Genomic DNA, 19223 nt, shown 5'->3' on the forward strand with positions numbered 1-19223 from the left:
TTAGATTCCTTGCCCTGGTTGCAGGCTCGATCCCCAGTAGTGGGTGTGCAGGAAGCTTTACATATAAAATGTAAAAGAGCCCTAGCCAGTTTGGCTCAGTGGATAGAGCGTTGGCCTGTGGACCGAAGGGTGCCAGGTTTGATTCCGGTCAAGGGCACGTACCTCAGTTGCAGGCTCCCCCCTAACCCAGGCCCTGGTCAGGGCATGTGTAGGAAGCAACCAGTGGGTGTGTTTCTCTCACATTGATATTCCTCTTTGTCTTTCCCTCTCTCTTCCACTCTCTCTAAAATCAGTGGAAAAATGCCCTCGGGTGAGGATTAAAATGTAAAAGGTGGTTTAACAAGGAGGTTCTGCATTTAAAGTGAAAATTCTCAGTCTCGGTGCAACACAGTCCAGCACTTTTCCAAAGGAAGCAAGTGGCCAGTCCTTTGCCTGTGATCAGTGTTTCCGTCAGAGACTCCTATTTTTTATCTGTTTCACAAATCCCCGCGCAGCTCTGGTTTGTAGCAGCTCTTGTGCCGTTTGTGTACTGAGGCTATAGCTGCCAGAAGCAAAACCACATTGCGTTCTTCAGACCCCGTCTCCTGGGTTGAGTCCTGTGCCGTAGATTTCATTGTTTCTACGACAACGTTAAACTTAGTTACCACAAAGGTAAATCATTAAACCCATAAACGTGATGATCGTCAGATCAGTGAGAAAACTTCGTGGGAAAACTTACTCTGTTCCTCATTCAAGGCCCATTCCTCCCCTTAAGCCAGTGTGTATGTTGAGCGTGATCCAATAAAGCTTACAGACATTCAATCATATGACTGCATTGTGAAGAGGCTCACATGACAAGACCTCCTGTCGTTGGGATGTATTGTGAAAAATGACAGTTTTCAAACCCAAATTTCATATGTATTCAGACCCGAAAGTCTCACTGACAGAGTGGACTGTCCTGACTCCATAATTAATGCACTGGGGATTCTCTAGGTAGGCTCTGATTTGGATACTTTATGGGCTATTATGTCAAAGATCTGTGTCAGACTAGATGCGTACACAATGCCTGCAGAAAAATTATTGTCACAAGCGAAACTAGAGGGGAGATAGATAGATATATATATATAGATATATAGGTATATCTATATATATATATCTTAAGAGTAAGCCTAGGAACCCCAACCGGTTTGGCTTAGTGGATAGAGCATCAGCCTGCGGACTGAAGGGTCACAGGTTCGATTCCGGTCAGGGGCATGTACCTTGGTTGTGGGCACATCCCCAGTAGAGGGCATGCAGGAGGCAGCTGATCGATGTTTCTCTCTCATCAATGTTTCTAACTCTCTATCCCTCTTCCTTCCTCTCTGTAAAATATCAATAAAATATATTTATTTTAAAAAACGAGAGAAAAAAAAGAGTAAGCCTAGGAAAAGCCTATGACACCATTTCTAATTGCCTTGTACTTTTTAAGAGGTGAAATGTGCTTTGTATTTATTTGCCTGTAGAGTATCTCTCTGAAAAGAACTATTATACTTCATTTGTTTTTTTTAAATGGTGATGCTCATTTCTTACTTTGGAATATGCGTTCTAGTATTTCCCAGTTTACGTTGCATGCCGTTTTTAATTGCTATATTAAGCAGTAATATGCCCTGATGTTATAAAAGTTTAAATATATGTTGTTCTTAAGAGATAGACATTTGTTGATCATTCTGTGCAGCGTAGACATGTGTTTTTTTTCTCTCTCTCTCAAGGGATACTGATCCCCCAGATGCCCGTGGAGTACAGTGTCCTACTCAGTGCTGGCAGCGTGGCACCTGTCACCTCCGCTGTGGGTCAGCGTCAGTCCGTCCTGCTGGGAAATTTGGCTCCATTTACACCGTATGAGATAAGGATACAAGCGTGTCAAAATGGTGAATGTCTTTCAGACACTTGTTCTGGGCTATTATAAAAAAAAAAAAAAGATTTTATATATTTAAAAAAAAAAGAAGGGATAGATTCTCAATTCAAATACAAAGGCTAACATTTCATTTCTCATTTGTCCTGAGCTATTTACCCAGAAAAATCAGCGCCTGGTATTGAGTGGAGCATTATGCATTTCTGCACATTAAATCATGAATATTTAAATATAGAATTAAAAGAGTGGTTTTGCAAAGTCTTGTTTTATCAGGCCCTTGAAAGGAAAAACACCTGCACCGCACAGAGGGATCGCTGGTAGTTATAAGACAAGTCGGGTATTACAAACATCGCATGGGCAATGTGGTCACCTTGGTTCTGTTTAAATTTTATTCGGGAGGGGCTGGTGAGAAAGGGGGCATTATTTAGAAGTTGAGTTACACTCAAATGAATCATAGATATTTTAAGACACTTCCCTGACCCCTATCTTATGTACATAACCTGTCACCTTGAGTTGTGTGACTTAGACTAGTGGTCAGTGAAGTCATCTGCCTCTCTCACGCTTAAATGTTCTATATTATATAACACCCAATTGCTAAGAAAAGGAAAAATGGAACTCATATTGGTGTACTTCATCTTAGGTTAAAGAAATGTTGAATATAAGACTGTTACATGTCCCATAGGAACTTCTGGGATTTTTTTGTTTGTTTTAAATATATTTTATTGATTTCAAAGAGGATGGGAGAGGGATAGAGAGAGAGAAACATCAATGATGAGAGAGACTCATTGATTGGCTGCCTCTTGCACAACCAGGGCATGTGCCGTTGACCGGAATCGAACCCGGAACCCTTCAGTCCCGAGGCCAATGCTCTGTCACTGAGCCAAACAGGTTAGGGCAGAACTTCTGTTTTTTGGGTTTGTTTTCATTTTTGTTTTGTCTTGTTTTTTCATTTACCGCAGTGACTTTGGTTCATACGATTATATGTTTCAGGTGTACAGTTCTATAACATCATCTGTACATTGCATTGTGTGCTTCCCACCCCAAGTCAAGTCTCCTTCCATCACCAGTTATTCCCCCTTTACCCTCTTCCACTTCCCCCACCCTCTTTCCCTCTGATAATCACCAGCCTGTTGTCTGTGTCTCTGAGTTTTTCTTTGCTTAATCCCTTCCTCTTTTGCATTCAGCCCCCAGCCCCCTCGCCTCGGGCAGCTGTCAGTCTGTTGTCTGTGCCTGTGAGTCTGTTTCTATTTTGTTAGTTTATTTTGTTCGTCAGGTGAGTACTAGTTGCCATAGAGTTGGTTAGGACGAGGGCGTCAGTGATTTTGCTCTCCTTTCATTCTGAAAATGTGGCTCAGTTTGCCCACTTCTCTGTGCAAACCAGACCAAGGCCTTTCGGTTTGAAGGGCATTGCTGTCCCCGATGGGGTCTTCAGCAAATCAACATGGAAATAGATTTTCATTGATGTTCCCTTGATTTACATTAAAATCAACGTCTCCTCTCTGGGTCCCTCCATCCAGGCGATGAAGAACCAATATCCTTCAAGTTAATTGTTTGATTCCTGCGTGTTGAGAGATGGTCATTCTTTTAAAATACTGGCAAAAAATGATTAAGAGCATAGAAGATGTATAGGTCACAACTTAAGAAATTAAGCATAAGAAAGAAAAAAATTAAACACATTATCGCTTTGTTGCTAGGACTATGATGAACTAGAGCAGCGGTTCTCAACCTGTGGGTCGAGACCCCTTTAGGGGTTGAACGGCCCTTTCACAGGAGTCACCTAAGACCATCGGAAAACACATATATAATTAAATATTGGTTTTGTGATTCATCACTATGCTTTAATGATGTTCAATTTGTAACAATGAAAATACATCCTGCATATCAGATATTTACATGACAATTCATAACAGTAGCAACATTACAGTTATGAAGTAGCAGCGAAAATAATTTTATGGTTGGGGGTCACCACAACACCAGGAGCTGTATTAAAGGGTCGCGGCATTAGGAAGGTTGAGAACCACTGAACTAGAGGAACCTCAGTTCAGACGAGCATAAGCTTTCTTGCCTCTGCCTCTATAAAGATGTGGTAATTAATTACTGAATCTTCCAAAAATGATTCTGTATTTCAATATTCAAATTCTGTAGAAGTTTACAATACTCATCTCAAATATGTGTAGAAATGCGTATATGAAAGTTCAGATAAAATGATTTTCACGATATCCTTACCCTTCTATGTGCATATGTAAATATTTTCCCTGCTTGGTAAGTTACTAAAGGTCTTGATTTTTTTTTCCAAGGAAGCTGTGGAGTGAGCAGTGTGACGTTGGTCAGAACATCGGAGGCGGCCCCAATGGATCTGAGCCCCCCTGTTCTTAGGGCCCTGGGGTCCACTTGCATAGAGGTTACGTGGATGCCACCCAAAAAGCCAAACGGAGTCATCACCCACTACTTCATTCACAGGTAACATCGATCATCGTTGTGTTTAATTAAGAACGTGTGCCATTCCAGGACTGTAGAATCCGAGACGTTTCCTGTGTCCGTAAGGGAAGGGGTGGGAATTGATGATTTGTGCAGCACCTACCGGGGACTAAGCTTGGGGCTGGAAACGTGGACACGTTGTCCGAGGGGAAAAGCCTCAGCCAGCATGTGCCAGCTTGGCCTGAGCCGGGTCTGAAAGAGGAGACCTCGGAGCCACATGCCTTCCCTCTGATGAAGGGCAGAGCGTCCTCTCAGGGTCCCTGACCCGAGAACAGGGCCATCCTAAAGGAGGGACTGGTCTGGGGGAGAAGTCTAAGGCTCCCCATCACCTGCCACGTGGAGGTTCTCATACCTGAGCAGGGGGAGCGGGGCCTCTCATACGTGAGCAGGAGGAGGGCTCAGCCCCAAGTCCCTGCCCGCATGGCTCCCACTCAGAGGGCAGACGGTGTTAACGCAGCCGCTTTGCAGCAGGATGTGCAGAACTGAGTGTATCCACCTGAAAGAAAGGAGAGAAGGAAAGAGAGAGGGGAGGGCCTAGAGGAAGAGAGGGAGGAAGGAGAGTAAGGGTGAGAGAGAGAGAGAGAGGAAGAGATCATGGGCATTTGGGGTGAAGGGTTATTACGCTTTTCGATCTTGTCTTCACCTGATCCCATGGACATGGCTTTAAATTCACATTTTCTTTAAATAAATAATGAGTCATGAGGAGGGAAGGAGGGAGAAATGGATGGATCCAGGGGAGAAGAGAAAGAATGAGAGAGGGAGAGACAGACAGACAGATAGGCACGGGATGAGGTGGGGAAGAAAGTAAAACAATAACAGAGTCAAGAGGCAAAGCGCCTAACTCTGTGTTAATTTGTTCAGGCCGCTATAAAAACACACAAATACCATAGCCAGGCAGCTGATGGACAGCAAACATGCGTTGCTCACAGTTCTTGGGGAGTCCAGGATCGAGGCTTGGGCGAACTCGGTGTCTTGTGAACGCCCACTTCTGGTTCCTAGAGGGCAGTCACTTCACTGTGTCCTCACCTGTGGGAACAGCTGGGCAGCTCTGCGGGCTCCCTTTATAAGGGCACTAATCCCATTCATGGGGCTCCACCCACTCTGATGACCTAGACACCCCCAAATGGCTCCACCTTCTAACACCATCACATTGGGAGTTCCAATTCAGCATATGAACTGGAGCATGGGCACAACTTTTGGGGCCATAGCGCCATCTAAGACAGGGGAGAAGTGTGCAGGGCAGATACGGCAGACATAGACCATTGGCAGATGAGAACCCACAGATAGTCACAACCCCCTTCCAGAAGCAGGGCCTTCACAGCAGGCATCAGACCACAGCACGTTCCTTCTCAGATCCTCAGCCCACGTCAACATCTTTCAGTCTCTCCTTTCAATGGCCTCACCTTCCCTTGTGTAATCCAGTGCCCTGGTCACATCATGAAACGTGGTTCGGGTCCCTCTGCACCTTCAGGCATTGAACCCCTTTGGTTCAGAGCAATCTTCAGTGACCGCTCAGTGTTTGTCAGAAAATGATGATGAGGGGAAAAGGTATTCCTGCATTTCTGGTTGTACAGGTGGCATTGCCCAAAATGAGCAAGCCACGTTGCTTCTCAGCAGACATTACTTTGAAGAATCATATTTCTTTTTTCAGTATGTTTTTATTTATTTCAGAGAGGAAGGGAGAGGGAGATGGAGAGAGATAGAAACATCAAGAATGAGAGAGAATCATGGATCGGCTGCCTCCTGCATGCCCCCCACTGGGGATCCAGCCCACAACCCGGGCCTGTGCCCTGAGCGGGAATCGAAGTGTGACCTGGTTCCTAGGTTGACGCTCAACCACTGAGCCATGCAGGCCGGGCTGAGGAGTCATCGTTCTGACTCACATGCACATGCACCTGTAAACATGGCTAATGCTCATTCACCTTTCATGCTGAGCACCCTTGTGAGGGCTCTAAGCTGGCCGTCCTCTCCGAGTGGTTTGCTTTCATCCCCTTAATGCTAATTGCACGAGGGAACCATGTCCTGTTCCATCCTGAATCGAGGGAAATAAAGTGTCTGCTCTAAACCCGGACGCGGCTCCAATCTGTCGCTTTTGTAAATAAAGCTGGTGATCAGGGCGGCTATTCCGCGGCAACTCCCGAGCAGGAAAACGGGGAACGGGATGCAGAAAGCCCCGCTTCGATGAAAAATACTGTAAATTGAATTTGACAGCGTTTGATGGCATTTGATTATTCTCGTCACAGGCAAACAATGATCTAAAGAGTAATATGCAGCGGAATGTGTTACTGCCTCGTCGGCTCAAAAGCAATAAACCTTCCCGCAATGTGACACAATCACTCCACAATCATAATTGTGGCCCGTGTGATGCCTCTGAGTACAGGGGAAGGGCACTGCCTGACACAGATACATTTTGTTTTTTATTTAAAGTGAAATGGAAATGGCGCACCGGGCCGCCAGATACAATCACTATATTCACCTACATGGGCATGCATCACTCGGCGGTGATCCCGGCCGAAGTCTAAATGTGCTTAGACAACAACAGTATCACATTTTTCTTAGACAGCTGCGGAAAGAATCAGGAATCCGTAAGGACGGAAATAGAATGTAGACAGCGTGTGCTTTCATCCTGGGACTGCGCAGCGCTCCTTATGTAGTTACGGCCACAAGCCTGCAGTATTTCTGGGGAGGTTACAGCTTGCAATTTCTGCTTCATCCTTTGCCGCCTCTGTCTTCTCGCCCCACCGAAGGAAACCCATTTAGCTCAACCCAAAGTCAGGGTTTGGCCTATGCAGATATTTTCATTAAATTGTAGGAAACCAATTTGCCAATCCCATTTTAAAAACGCGTGTCACTCTGTTCTCTGCAAACTGCCCCCTTCCCTCGATGATTTCTCCTCAGTAATTCCCTTTTTTAAAAAGTATATTTTTATTGATTTTAGAGAGGAAGGGAGAGGGAGAGAGAGATAGAAACATCAATATGAGAGAGAAAATCATTGATCGGCTGCCTCCTGCACGCCCCACACTGGGGATCCAGCCCGCAACCTGGGCATGTGCCCTGACCAGGAATAAAACCATGACCTCCTGGTTCATAAGTTGACGCTCAACCACTGCACCACACTGGCAGGGCAGTAATCCCCTTCGGTTGTTAGTGATATTGTCCTATTAAGTATCTGCCCCAATACAGAGATAGAATGTTTATGACTTTAAAAATCAACAACAGAACAGTAACCTGGTATGGACAAGACTGTAACTGTGGTTGCTTCTGTTTACTAGTAGCTTTCCTGTTAATTTGATACAGGGGAACCTTTATTGAAGGGGTATATATTTTAAGACACACACCCCACCCCCAGTGGATTCCTGAAACCACAGATAGTTACAAGCCCTATATATGATACATTTTTCCCTACATGGGCATGTACATACACAGTGATGTAAAGTTTAATTGATAAATTTGGTACAGTAAGACAATAACAGCAGTAACTAATCAAGTAGAGCAATTATAACAATACTAGAGGCCCGATGCATGAAATTCGTGCAAAAGTAGGCCTTTCTTCCCCCAGCTACCGGCACCTGCTTCCCTCTGGCACCGGGGACCCGGGCTTCCCTCGCAGCCCCGGCTTTGTCCGGAAGGTCGCCGGAAGGATGTCTGGTCTAATTAGCATATTACACTATTATTATTATAGATACTATAATAAAACTTAGTCAGTGAGGACTCTCTCAATCTCCCTCTTAAACTATCTTACTGTCCTCACCTTTTTCACTGACAGGAGCACTTTACGGCTTCACCTGGGCATATCTGAGTTGGCAGCATCACTCTTGCACTTTGGAGTCACTATTAAGTAAAGTCAGGGCGACTCGAACACAAGCACTGTGGTCCCACGACAGTCCATCTGATAGCCTGGAGGCTAAGTGATTGACAGGCTGGAGGGAGCTCTTTAAAGGCTGTTCCAGTAAGACAGCATCAGTATGACTCCCTGTTCAAGTACACAGTGCTTAGTGTTAAAACTTTTTTTTGTTTTTCCTTTTAGTGTCAAGCAAAAGTAAGTGAACTCTAGTTGGAAACGTGTATTATTGAAGTATCTCCCAAATGCGTTTAAGCATAGCACAGCCATTTGGCTACTCAGATCTTAAAATGTGATGTCTCTCCCCATAGAGAGCTCAAGAGGAAACACGTCCCGTTAAATGAACAGTTGAAGCCCACATCTTAACTAAACTAGGAGTAATTGTGGCCTGTCCAACCTCTTCTGTTCAGAGCTTATCAGACATAAGATATTCTGTTTTTAACACACAGGTAAAATACTTACCTCACCACAATATGAATTTATTAAGTATTCAGTAGTGACAAGAAATTCTTAACCAGGCTGCATTCTTTCGTTGTATCAGTGAATAAAACTTGAGACTAACATAATACTCAATCTCTTACATAGTATAGATTTTTTAAATTCACACTTTGAGGCCATTTTTTTAAGCATGTCAGTTTTATGACAACCATGGCTACACCTCAGTGTGGGAATTCACAAGAGTTTAATAAAAAATTAATTGAATTGTCCTAGGAAGGTTGAAGCCAGACAAAATGGAAAATGTTATCTCCCCATAGAAGTTCGTATGTTCACTTGCTGTATTACATTCCTAGCAAACACCTTTGAAAATACTCCATGAGCGGAGACCTGGGCCGGGAGCCCTGTGGCCCATTAGAATGGATCCAGTGGCACCCCGAGTACCTGGTATCTGCCTCAAGTACAAAGGCCAGGCCCTGCAAACCTACACAGATTTAACCCATTGGAATTAATCATTAATTATAATTAATCCTTAATTATAAACAGAAGCAGTGTCCGTAATGTCATTTTGGGGGGACACCCTGTATTTGCATGTGTAATTTAAAAAAAAAAATGTCTGGAAGTTAATACAAGAAAATGTGATTATGGGTAATGTTTCACTTTTTAAGATTAACCAAATATATTTATACTGGAGGCCTGGTGCATGAAATTTATGCACAGTTAGAGTCCCTAGGCCTGGCTGGTGATCAGGGCTGATCAGGGCCTTCCTTCCCCTGGCTGCCAGCTGCCAGCTGGGGCCTTCCTTCATTCCACGCCACCCCCTGGTAGTCAGTGCACATCATAGTGAGCGGTCCAACTTCCGGTTGGTCGAACTCCCAAGGGGACAATTTGCACATTAGCCTTTTATTATATAGGAGGATCTTTAAACCATATTTTGAAAATGGCATTTGATCAGGCCTCTGGTGAACTCTTCCATCTGGTCTCCTTCCTTCCGACACGAGGAAGAGACGGTTGAAAAGTTGAGTTGATACCAAAATCTCCTACAAAGCCATGTCCTACTCTGTCTGCCCACCTGGCTTTGAAGTGTGCAGCTGTCCCTGACCGCCTGGCTTCCCTTTCAGACGTCCTGCTGGCTCTGACGAGGAGGCCCTGGTGTTTGTCTGGTCAGAAGGAGCCTTCGGATTTACCGATGCTGCGGGCACCCTGAGGCCTTTCACGCTCTACGAATACCAGGTCAGAGCCCAGAACTCCGGGGGCTCCGTGGAGAGTCTGTGGACCTCAGCACGGACACTGGAGGCCCCACCCCAAGACCTGCCGGCGCCCTGGGCTCAGGCCACTGGTGCTCACTCAGTGCTGCTGAACTGGACGGAGCCAGGCTCTCCCAATGGCATCATCTCCCGGTACCACGTGGTCTACCAGGAGAGGCCGGAGGACCCCACGTTCAGCATCTCCCCCGTGCGTGCTTTCACAGTAGCGGTGAGTACTGAGAACGATAGTAGGTACCTAGGTTATCGGGTTAATATGCTGAGATTCTTTGTTTATATCTGACTTGTCATTATTTTCACTTGGGGGTTAAATATATGAAAATCTTCCACACGTTAAAAGAAGCAATGTGGTCATGGGAATAATATACTGAACTGAGTATAAGCGATATTGGCAACTAGTTTGCTGACCATGATTAACTCAAGCAAATAAATGGATCTCTCTTTCCCTGATTTCCAAATCCACTAAACGTAAGTATTAAAGTTGTTTCTGTATATCTCGTGGGGATGAGGCTGAGATGAAATTAGATAGAAATTTAATTTTCTGTTTTCTTAAAGATCCAATTGTACCACATATCTATACCTCTATAGGTACATTGATATAGATAGATATAGGGATTATATGAATGGAACAGTATCACCCAGAATAGATAGATGTAGAGTTAGATACCTTTGGATAGATATAGATATGTGATATGATTGGCTCTTTGAGGAAGAAGAAAATTAAACTTCTAGGTACATCTGCCTAGATGTGTACATGTAGATATGGATATCCCGTGCACTGTAGCTTAGTGGTGATTTTCCTGGGTTGGCCCACCTCTGGGCCATCACACAGTTCAGCTCACCAGCTATCTCTTGGGGCGCCCTTTATGCCTGGCATAGCCTGAGCTCCTATAGGAGATACAGAAACAGGACGGTGTTTGTCAGGAGCTTTCCAAGAGCATGTGTTCAGCCCTTTTTAAAGGCGTCTAAAGAAGGGGGTTCCACCACTGGATTCCAGTCCCTCCCCGTCCGAGAAGCCTGCTCCTTTTATCCCAGACAGATCCCTCTCCCCCGTAATGCAAACCCATGTCAACAGCATGCCTTTTCTGTACGCGGGCAATGGGTCTTTAGGGTCAGGGACAGATTATTAACGATTCAATCCAGTTTGGCAAATAGTCATTGAGCACTATAGCCAATATGCCAGTATTCAATTCTACACTCAACTCTGTGAAGTCGACCATGAGACTGGGTTCTTCCTTGGGCACAGCAGACACTGGGTTTCTTTGCTTCTGAGTTTCTGCTGCTCGTGTTTTGATGATTCCCTTTTAAATCTTTCTCTGAGTGCCTTCCTGGCTCAGCTAGCTATGTCTCTAACTTTTTTAACTAGCTAAACATCTTCCCTATCTGCTTCCATTTCTGTGCCTGCCCTAGGAAATTTTTCAAGTCCTTGTCTCATAGACGGTTTTGGCTGAAATTGTCCAAAGAAAGGAACTCTATTTTTGATTGGTGAGACACAGACTTAGTCCTCACAACTGCAGGATTACAATTCAGCCCGCAGACTTGCAAGAGGAATCGCTAATTCCCCTTCCTTAGTTTCTTGCTTATTGAGGTCTCATCTCTACTCGAGGTGCCACCAGTACGTTGCTGGTAGTGCCGTGCCATCACCAGCTTGTCCCAAAGTCCCCCCAGAGCTGTTTACAGACAGGTGGACGTTGCTGGGAGAGCCACACAAGACAGATGCGGTGGATGCATGAGTCCTCCGATGGTGGCAGTGGATGGAGAACTGGCAGTGGGGGTCCTCCACGGGGGTGGAGAGCATATGTGCTGGCAGGAGCAGGAGCAGCAGCAGCAGCAGCCGAGGCAGCAGGAGAGGAGAGATGGAAAGAGTGTGGGTTTGAATGTATCACCAGCTTCTCTCCCAACCTCCCGAAGTTTCATCTCCTTTGGGCCTAAGTAGGTCCTTCTAAGGGGAAAAGAGAGAGCTCTAGATTGTTAGGGTCTCTTTGGACCAATGCCCATCACCACCGAAAACAAGCTTTAGGCAGAAGTCCTGCAACTCCCTTCCCAGTTGCTCGGTGATGAATTGTGCGGTGTCAGGAGAGAGGCTGCACGTAGCCTCGCTTGGCATGCGAGCTTTCCGTGGTGGTGTGTGCAGGGAACACGCCTGGCGAGGCTGGCCACCCTGCTGCCACCGTTCCGATTGGTTTGCTTTTTCTTCCTGGCTCCCGCCATTATACTGGCAGAAATAACTGGGGATTTAAAGGCGAAGGTGGTTTACCTGTCAATCTGTGCTCTGAGTGTATCCCTGCCAACCCCCTTCCTCCCCAGGGTTGTAAAACATCAAGTCCAGGTCATACATTCGCCCAGTATCCAGAAGGATAGATGGTCCTTCGCCCTGTGCGTAGACTCAAGCATGCGGAGCTGAGGGGGTAAGCGAGTCAGATGGGTCACTAAGAGTTGGCTTCCAATCTGGAAATAAAATCCAGAAATACAAACTCTAGTCTCTAGATTCTAGTTGCCAGACTCCCTTGCCCAATGTCATGGAGGAGGTATTCAAAATTTCCTCGTGTGGTCGTCTCAAATTCACCGTTCAGTAGATGTGTTGTGGGGGAAATGTGATACTTCGTAATTGCCATATTATGGATAGTTTGTGAGTAAATTGATTGGTTTATTTTTTATTTAATTTTTGTTTTGGCTTAGTGTAGTGTAAAAGTATTATTGCTCTTTACACAGGATCTTAAATTAGCTCTTAAAATGTGGTGGTTCTTGGCCTTTTCTCTCCAGATCCACTTATAAGACAGAAAAAAGTGTTCTGGGAGATCTATCTATCTAGAAAAACCATCTTTCCAAAATAAAGAAAAAGTGGTAATAAAAACAATTTCCATATATTTCTGTGTCAGTTCTATAAGCTGAGATTTTTACATTTTATAATATGAGAAACTGTGTCATCCATTCTTTTATATAAAAGATACAAAACATGGGTGGGTGAATGTCACACAAAACCATGAATATTGGCTGGCACAACGCTTCTTTATTGTAATGATGTATTTGGCTTGACATTAACTTTTACTTATTAGATTTATATTATCTTTATCCTTTTTTTCTAATAATATCCTATCAATCACTAATAAATATCGGGGATCCACTTTTAACTCGGTATCATTGAGGGCTGCGAAAAATAGGTCCATGTAAGTCTTCTTAAATGTCATGGAACTACTCCTTTGAAAGAGGTTTCTGGCCGAAACCGGTTTGGCTCAGTGGATAGAGTGTCAGCCTGTGGACTGAAGGGTCCCAGGTTTGATTCCGGTCAGGGGCATGTACCTGGGTTGCGGGCACATCCCTAGTAGGAGATGTGCAGGAGGCAGCTGATCGATGTTTCTCTCTCATCGATGTTTCTAACTCTCTCTCTCTCTCCCTTACTCTCTGTAAAAAATCAATAAAATATATTTTAAAAAAAAAAAAAAAAAAAAGAAAGAGGTTTCTTTTTCTCCAGCCACTGTATTCCAACAAGGTCATCAGGCCTCTCCCGCTCACTCATCGATAGTCTCCAGGGCAGGTCCTCCAATCACTGTTAGTGACAGTAGCCAGCAAGATTTCAGTAATCAGGACTCATTGCCGGTGTTTAAAATAAAATCCAGTCTAAATCCAGTCTGAGACCTGACTGGTGTGAATGGGTCTACAGTGGCGAAGAGAGGGCGTGTTCATTTTTCTTCCTCCTCTTCTCTTGTTGATGTCCCCAGGATCTTGGCAGAAAAGACAGAATTAGACGCAAAAGGAGCAGAGCCTCATGCGTTAATATTGTTCTCACCCATCTGTCATGGCTGCCTGTGGGGCAGGTGCCCCCTGCGGTTTTCTCTGTGGGTCATGTAGAAGTCTCCCATGGGAAAGCCCACGCTTCCCAGTCCCTGAAGCAGGCAGTACACTCTCTGGCTAACTCCTCGCACCCCGATCCCTACTGCCCCCGAGATCCGCCCCACAACCTCCTGTACTTCCGGGCACCCCTCTCCAGAGCAGTGAGCCAATATCAGGCTCGGTCACATTGACAAGACTCATTCCTTTCTTGGCATCCACTAGAACCGGGGCCAACTTGTTCAGTCCAATGAGGAAAGCACAGCTTGTCCAACAGTAACTTCTCTGCTTGACCGACCACATTGGGTAAGACTCGCCACTTCAGAATTCATTGGACAGAACCCGAGATCAGCTTCTCTGTTAGGCCAGATCCCCAACTCTTGGGATCAAATAAGAATCTCAGCCTGGCTGGTGTGGCTCAGTTGTTGAGCGTCAACCCATGAACCAGGAGGTCCCTGGTTCTTTACCCAGTCAGGGCACATGCCCAGGGATTGCGGGCTCAATCCCCATTTGGGGGTGTGCAGGAGGCAGCCAATCAATAATTCTCATCATTGATGTTTCTATCTCTCTAGCCCAGGGGTCCTCAAACTTTTTAAACAGGGGGCCAGTTCACTGTCCCTCAGACCGTTGGAGGGTCGGACTATAGTTTAAAAAAAAAAACGATGAACAAATTCCTATGCACACAGCGGCAGCAAAAACACCCGGTGGGCCAGATAAATGTTTTCGGCGGGCCGAAGTTTGAGGACCCCTGCTCTAGCCCTTCCTCTCTAAAGTGTATATATATATATACATATATATATATACAGAACCTCAGAAAACCCTTCCTCTCCTAGTGGCTGCGTCAAAACTGAGTGTCTTCATCTCAGTGGAAGCCTCTTGAGTAGAGTAGAATGTCCACCTCACCTTCCATACAGACACCCCCAGCTTCTTGCGTTGTTTTCTTGGCTCTCCCTCAGCAGCCTGAGAGAGGAAGGTGGGGTATCCCTCCTGCCTCCAACCTGGAGAGGCTTCTCTCCTGATTCCCTTCTTTCACTTGTTTTCCATTAACATTGGAAGTACCACACAGAAGCCTCTGTGCCCCACAGAAAGCGATGATGGATGGAGCAGAACAATGTTGATGAGATAGTGAAGAACCAGGATCTTCTCTTACATGAGTGGTCTTACACAGATCTTCCACGGAACATGGTCCTCGAGGTGAAAGGCTGGTTCTGTCTGTCTATCAAGCCCTGCAGAGGTGTGTCTAGCAGCTTCGGCAGAGATGTGCATCGCCTAGAATTCCTCTCCGCTGCTCTCATCACTCCCTGGTGCATTCTGACCCATCACTCCATGGCCCCGTCATCTTCCTGGTTGCTCAGGCCAGGCCATCCTAGAGTTTTCCCCTTCCTTCCTTCCTTCCTTCCCCGTCCAGCCCCTCACTGCGCCCTAGTGAGTCTACTTCTAAAGCAATGGTTCTCAACCTGTGGGTCGCGACCCCTTTGACGGTCCAATGACCCTTTCACAGAGGTCGCCTAAGACCACCCTGCATATCAAATATTTACATGACGATTCATAACAGTAGCAACATTACAGTTATGAAGTAGCAATGAAAATAATTTTATGGTTGGGTCACAACATGAGGAACAGTATTTAAAGGGCCAGAAGGGCCTAACTGGTTTGGCTCAGTGGATAGAGTGTCAGCCTACAGACTGAAGGGTCCCAGGTTCGATTCCGGTCAAGGACATGTACCTTGGTTGCGGGCACATCCCCAGTAGAGGTTGTGCAAGGGGCAGCTGATCGATGTTTTTCTCATCATTGATGTTTCTAACTCTCTATCCCTCTCCCTTCCTCTCTGTAATAAAATATATTTTTAAAAAATAAAGAGCCAGAAGGTTGAGAACCACTGTTCTAAAGGCCCTGGAACCCTTCTGCTGTCCAGCCACCTTGGAATCTTCTCACACATTGTTTCCTCCTCCTGCTCCAGTGATCATGACCTTACACTTCCGTCTTCCTTCTTAATGGTCTAGCCCAGTGGTCGGCAAACTCATTAGTCAACAAAGCCAAATATCAACAGTACTTCTTCAAAATAGACTCGCCCAGGCCGAAAACCGACTTCTACGCATGGGGCCACAAAGTTTCAATCGCACTGTACGTGCGCCCGCACGTGGTGTTTTGTGGAGGAGCCACACTCAAGGGGCCAAAGAGCCGCATGTGGCTCGAGAGCCGCAGTTTGCCAACCACGGGTCTAGCCTGAACTAAGATGCTACTAGCACTTACCTCCCAAGGCTGTTGCGAGGGCTAAGTAAGTGAATACCTATGCAAAGGACTAGAAACTCAGCAGCAATATAAACAGGCAGTGCAGTTTAAGGAGTTTTACTATTTGGATTAACAGAGGCTGGAAGAAATGAGCAAATGTAGAAACACCTTAGTTTGTGCAAGGCAACTGCATCTACTCATTGGGACAGCAATGAAACGCCTTGAGTTTTATATATTTTAAGCTTTCCTCACCTCACGCCAAAATCCGGATGCTTGCTCATGTAAATGCTTTTGGATACCAGACTGTTAATTTCCAGGTAATTTCTCAAGTCCTGGATTGGGTTCTGTTCCTTAATGGCCTGGGGCAAGACTCTGCTTTGCGTCTCCCCGGTGTTTAGTGCCGCCCATCCCCCCTGCTACCTGATGCCTGCCCCTCTGGGAACCTGCCCCAGGTCCTTTCCACTCACACTAGCTGTGTTCCCCTGCCAGGGCACTCACAAGACTTTGCCCACTGCCCCAGGTCTGGGATCATATCAGCACAACTTGCGGTCTTTCTCTCTCTCTCTCTCTCTCTCTTCCCATATCGAACAGATTCTGCCAAGTTGGCACCTCCCTATTTCACCTCTTGGTGGGGCAACTGCCCTCTAACTCAGGTATGCTGTTATTTTCTGGCCTTTGACTGGGTTATAAGGAAACCCTTGAAGAACGCCCCCAAGTCCCCCCAGTCTTATTAAAACCATACATGAAAGTCGAACAAACTAATGCGCACAGTAACTGGCCCAGGCCAAGAGTTCAGAATAGACGCCATTTAGCAGCGACAGCAAGCTGCAAATGGCAGCGAAGAGCGGGAGTAATTGAACTACGGTGCCCTTGTCGCAGGTGAAAAGGAGCCCCTACCTGAGACGAGGTGGCTGCCCCCAGAGTGCCCTGTTGCAGCCAGGAGATCACCTCCCAGGCTCCGCAAGGGCTTCTGGGTGAGGGAGAACCAGACACAGATGACCAATTCCTTTATGGTTCACGGCCGATCAAAGTGAAATTCAGCATCTGTTCGGGACAAGTGACCACTGTAACGGCTGTAATATAACCTGCTAAATAGAGAGGGAATTGCATTAGAGCAAGAGGTGAGCCGTGATTATCGGCAGGTGAGTGCTTTATTGAAGTTGAAAGACCATTAACATTGATAGAGTAATTATTTCAACTTGAAAGTAATTACCGTGATGGGTGATAACTTCTCCAGTGTTCCCCGGTTTGATTGGGCCAAACAATCTTGAGCTCCTGAAGCCTAGAAAAATATTACAACAATACCGTGGTTCTCAAATTATGGAGACTGCTGCTGGAATATTTTAATTACGCCTAACAGCGAGAAGATGTTGCCTTAACACCAGCTAGTGACCTCTCATGTAGAGAGAGACATTGGCTTTTTAATCCAAATGCAGTGACCCACACCCAACACCTGCAAATGTATATGAGACGGGTTTGCAAATGAATTTTTTTTATCTCAATGTGGTTTTTAAGGGGAAACACCTTGATTGTGCTCTAGCTGGGAGTTGCTAAGCTCAAACTGTAGGCATTGTCGGTTATATCTCTGGACTGGGAGTCCTGGAATAGCAACTATCTTTTTTAAAAATCTTTATTGTTGAAAGTATTACATAGGTCCTCCCCCCCCCTCCCATTAAACTCTTCCAGCCTGCTCCCATTCCCCCCCTCACCACCCCATTGTCTGTGTCCACGGGTTATGCATATGTGCATACAAGTTCGTTGGTTGATCTCTTCCCACCCACCCTCCCCTGTCTTCCCTATGAGGTTCCACAGTCTGTTCCTGCTTCTGTGTCTTTGTGTCTATTTTTGTTCATCTATTTATCTGGTTCCTTAAACTCCACATACTAGTATGAGTAAGATCATGTGGCGTCTCTCTTCTGTCTTTATCACAGCAGAGGGTTTCAATTTGTAAAAATTGAATATTTCAGTGATGACATTGAAAAACATTGAAGATTCCAGATGCCGTGTACTGTGGATCCCAAATCTCAGGTTCTATTCAGTCATGCAGTCCGCTCGTGGAAATAGCTTTCTTGCTTCATGTTACACAGCTTCCCCTGCAAGCGCACCATGGTCATGTGTCTCCTGTGTATCCACACTGGACCGCAGCAAACAGAATCGAAGTTGAAAACCGGGGCCACTGCTTCCCTGGCAGCCACGCAGATGTGAAAATTGCGCGTCATTTGTTATGTAAAAGCTGATGTGGCGATGGAGACCAAGAAATACTGTGGGACCCGTCCATTAATCAAGGTCACATAATTCTCTTTGGAGAATCCATCGTGCCCAGAAGCTACAAGAGATGAAAAGAAGGAAGAAGAAAATTAAGGACGCCTCTCTGGGCCTGGTGGCGTCCTTAGAGCAAATGAGGAGAGAGACAAATGGCAATATAATAAGCAGTTACTTAGTCATGCATAGGCATCGATTGTGCTCATTAATACTTAAAGGAACCTAAGAGGACCTTAACTCATGGCCCCGATTCCAAGCCCAGCTGTCCCCACCTCCCCACCGATCCACAAACCAGGGATGGAGCGAGCACGGTTCATGATTCTCAGTCCTGCTGTCAGCGAAGATGAATGTGACTTCACCCTGCAGCTCCTGGGTGGTTCCTAAGACCTTTCTGTCCTCCTGGCAGCGTTTGAGCTGATGATCGGCCAGGGCATGACCAGCTTTGTGGCCGGGCCTCCCACGAGATGTGTTGCTGTTGTTTTCCTAATCAGACTCGCACTCCCTGAAGGACAGAAGGAGTTCCCACCTGCAGTCCCAGAGCCCGGAAGGAATGTTTTAGCAAAAGGGTCATGGGTTTCCTCCATCCCCCCATCTCTTGCTCTGATCTCTTCTCCATGGGTCATGCCATAGCGCCTCTCCTTCAGGAGGAAGGGGAGGGGAGGAATCCAGGCCAAGCCCAGGCGGATTTGCTCACTGAGACGCAAAATGGCTGGTTCGCATTTGGTAGAACAGTCAAGACGTGAGATGAAACCATTGGGAACGTGATAAGATGTTATGATTTGAAGTGTACATCCTTCCATGAAAAGCCAGCCAAGGAGTTAAGGAATTCCACCAATCGGACATCACATCGGGGTTCTTAGCCCAGGAGGCTCTCGGGGCCATATGTGGTTGGGCTAAAGCTTGTATTAAGGATCCCCGCAGGTATTCTGAATTTAAAATAAGCGTAATAATTCATTCTTAAACATTTTACTAGTAGATGCTACTTGGATTATAAAATATCCACATTACAAAA

General features: G+C 45.8%; 1 protein-coding gene across 1 annotated transcript in view; it reads left to right on the forward strand.

The window, feature by feature from the left end:
• The window catches only part of USH2A (usherin), a 398687-nt gene that overhangs the window by 330075 nt on the left and 49389 nt on the right, over positions 1–19223 (forward strand). The window contains 3 exon segments of the mRNA XM_070401429.1: positions 1728–1886; positions 4168–4330; positions 9746–10100. Of these exon segments, the coding sequence (XP_070257530.1) occupies positions 1728–1886; positions 4168–4330; positions 9746–10100 (677 nt within the window).

Source organism: Myotis yumanensis, unplaced genomic scaffold (genome assembly GCF_028538775.1).
Source record: "Myotis yumanensis isolate MYYU_CA2020_CCGP unplaced genomic scaffold, mMyoYum1.0.hap1 SCAF_22, whole genome shotgun sequence".
Taxonomy (NCBI): domain Eukaryota; kingdom Metazoa; phylum Chordata; class Mammalia; order Chiroptera; family Vespertilionidae; genus Myotis; species Myotis yumanensis.